Source organism: Phytophthora parasitica (assembly GCF_000247585.1).
Source record: "Phytophthora parasitica INRA-310 unplaced genomic scaffold supercont2.6, whole genome shotgun sequence".
NCBI lineage: Eukaryota > Oomycota > Peronosporomycetes > Peronosporales > Peronosporaceae > Phytophthora > Phytophthora nicotianae.
The window spans coordinates 1,939,316-1,941,045 of record NW_008648992.1 but is presented as its reverse complement, the minus strand read 5'-3'; the positions used below and the strand labels follow the sequence as shown (position 1 = coordinate 1,941,045).

The 1,730-nt window shown below is 45.0% G+C and overlaps 1 protein-coding gene across 1 annotated transcript; it reads left to right on the top strand.

Moving 5' to 3' along the window:
- Positions 1-430: 430 nt before the first annotated feature.
- PPTG_04308 (hypothetical protein) lies at positions 431-1,288 on the top strand (the record flags this gene model as incomplete). Its single annotated transcript, XM_008898196.1, has 4 exons — positions 431-445; positions 521-695; positions 772-834; positions 906-1,288. 4 exons carry the CDS (start codon positions 431-433, stop codon positions 1,286-1,288), a joined length of 636 nt encoding a protein of 211 aa, XP_008896444.1.
- Between the last annotated feature and the right edge of the window lie 442 nt (positions 1,289-1,730).

Sequence of the window (1,730 nt, the reverse complement as noted above, 5' to 3'; positions counted from 1 at the left end):
GTCACTCGGGCACTGACGCGCGTTGACTCGTTTCGGCTCCTCGACTTGACGTGAAAGCCAATCATTCTTATAACGTAATTACCTTTTTACGTCTTTTTACGCAATAACAACAAAATTGTATGACCATACTTTCTTCTGTTAATATACTTGCTTTTGTATTACATACAAATCCACACACAGCGTCGGAAACGTCGGAAGTCGGATAAATTTTGGTATGGTTGCGTTACCCAAATTCATAAATTACCTGCGAATTAAAAATCCAAAAATAACACTTCCGCATTAAGTACGTTTCTTTTAAGTACGATCATTCTAAGCCTCCCATTTCAGAAATTGCGTTGGTGCGGGAAGAACCCGGGTGACTCGTGGCACCAGGACGCCAGCTTCTGATACGACGTGGACGAATTGACGAGAGCCATGAATCGAGCGTAAGATGCCAACGCACCCGGTAAGCGACATATAGCTAGTATTTCCGGTTTCTTGGTCGCTTAGCTTGACCGTTGAATGATTGTGTGTAGCGAAGAATCGCCAGCGACTGACGAAGCTGCGAGATCTGTACACGGCTCTAGGTATCGAAGGTGACGACGACAGCAGCGATGATAGCAAGGACCAAGACGCTTCCGCTGGCGAGGATGAAGATTACGAAGAGGGGGGCCATTCGCGATCCGGATCCGATGGGGGCGACCTGACTACTACCGGTAATGGCCTATACTATTAATTATGCGTTGTTTGCTTGTTATTTATAAATATTTGTGTGTGCTGTTTAATATGCAGCGCTTAAGCAGCACAAGAAGGGCGTCAAGACAAAGCAGAAGGGCGCGGCAAAGGCAACATCATGTAAGGTTTCTTTATGGCTTATGTGGTTGCTGTAAGAATAGCAGAATTTTGCTAATGGTTGCTATTGATAGGTGACAAGTTTGAGGCCACGCTGAGCCGGGTATTAATGTATTTGCCATTGAAGTTCCGACCGCTGAAGAAACAGAAAACAGTTCCACGTTCGGATCATTCGGATAATGACGAGCGTGAGGAGTCCCGATCTGCCGGCCAATCAGGGTCTTTAGGCGAGTACACGCCTAGGGTTCGAAGAAGCAAACATCTTGAAGAGATCGACTCGATGAACAACGACGGGGACAAAATTGTAAACGTAGTCCCTCCGTTCGCACCAAAGACAACAATTTCGTCGTGGCGTGATTTCGAAAAGCAGTTCACGGAGTACATGGAGAAGAATAATTTAAAGTTTCGCGTGCGGAGTTCAGAAAGAACGGAATCATACAACAAGTATGAGTGTTAATATGTTATTATCTGTATAAAAGTATTGACGGAGCTCCGCTGTGTTTTTATTTGGTTTTAGAACGCACCAAGACCAAATACCTGTCACATTCGAGTACTCGCAAAGGATCTATCGGTGCACTCACGGTGTTTCCCAAAAATCGAGGTCCAAGGGGCATCTCAATCGCAAGCAGCGGTACTGCAAATGCTCGGCGCGACTAACGGTAATTGTTTGTCGCGTTTTGGGCAACCACTACGAAATTGTGCTTCGGAACCAGGTTTGGTCACTAATGTTATGATTATTATTATGTCTATGTAATTACGATGCTAATATCTATTAACTTCTGCTGTTTCAGAACCATACCCACTCACATTCCAACAGCGAAACCCAAGCTTCGAGTTACTTGACAACAGCTACGCTGCCACTCGACAATCAAAATCTTGAGGGTGTGAAGACATTGACT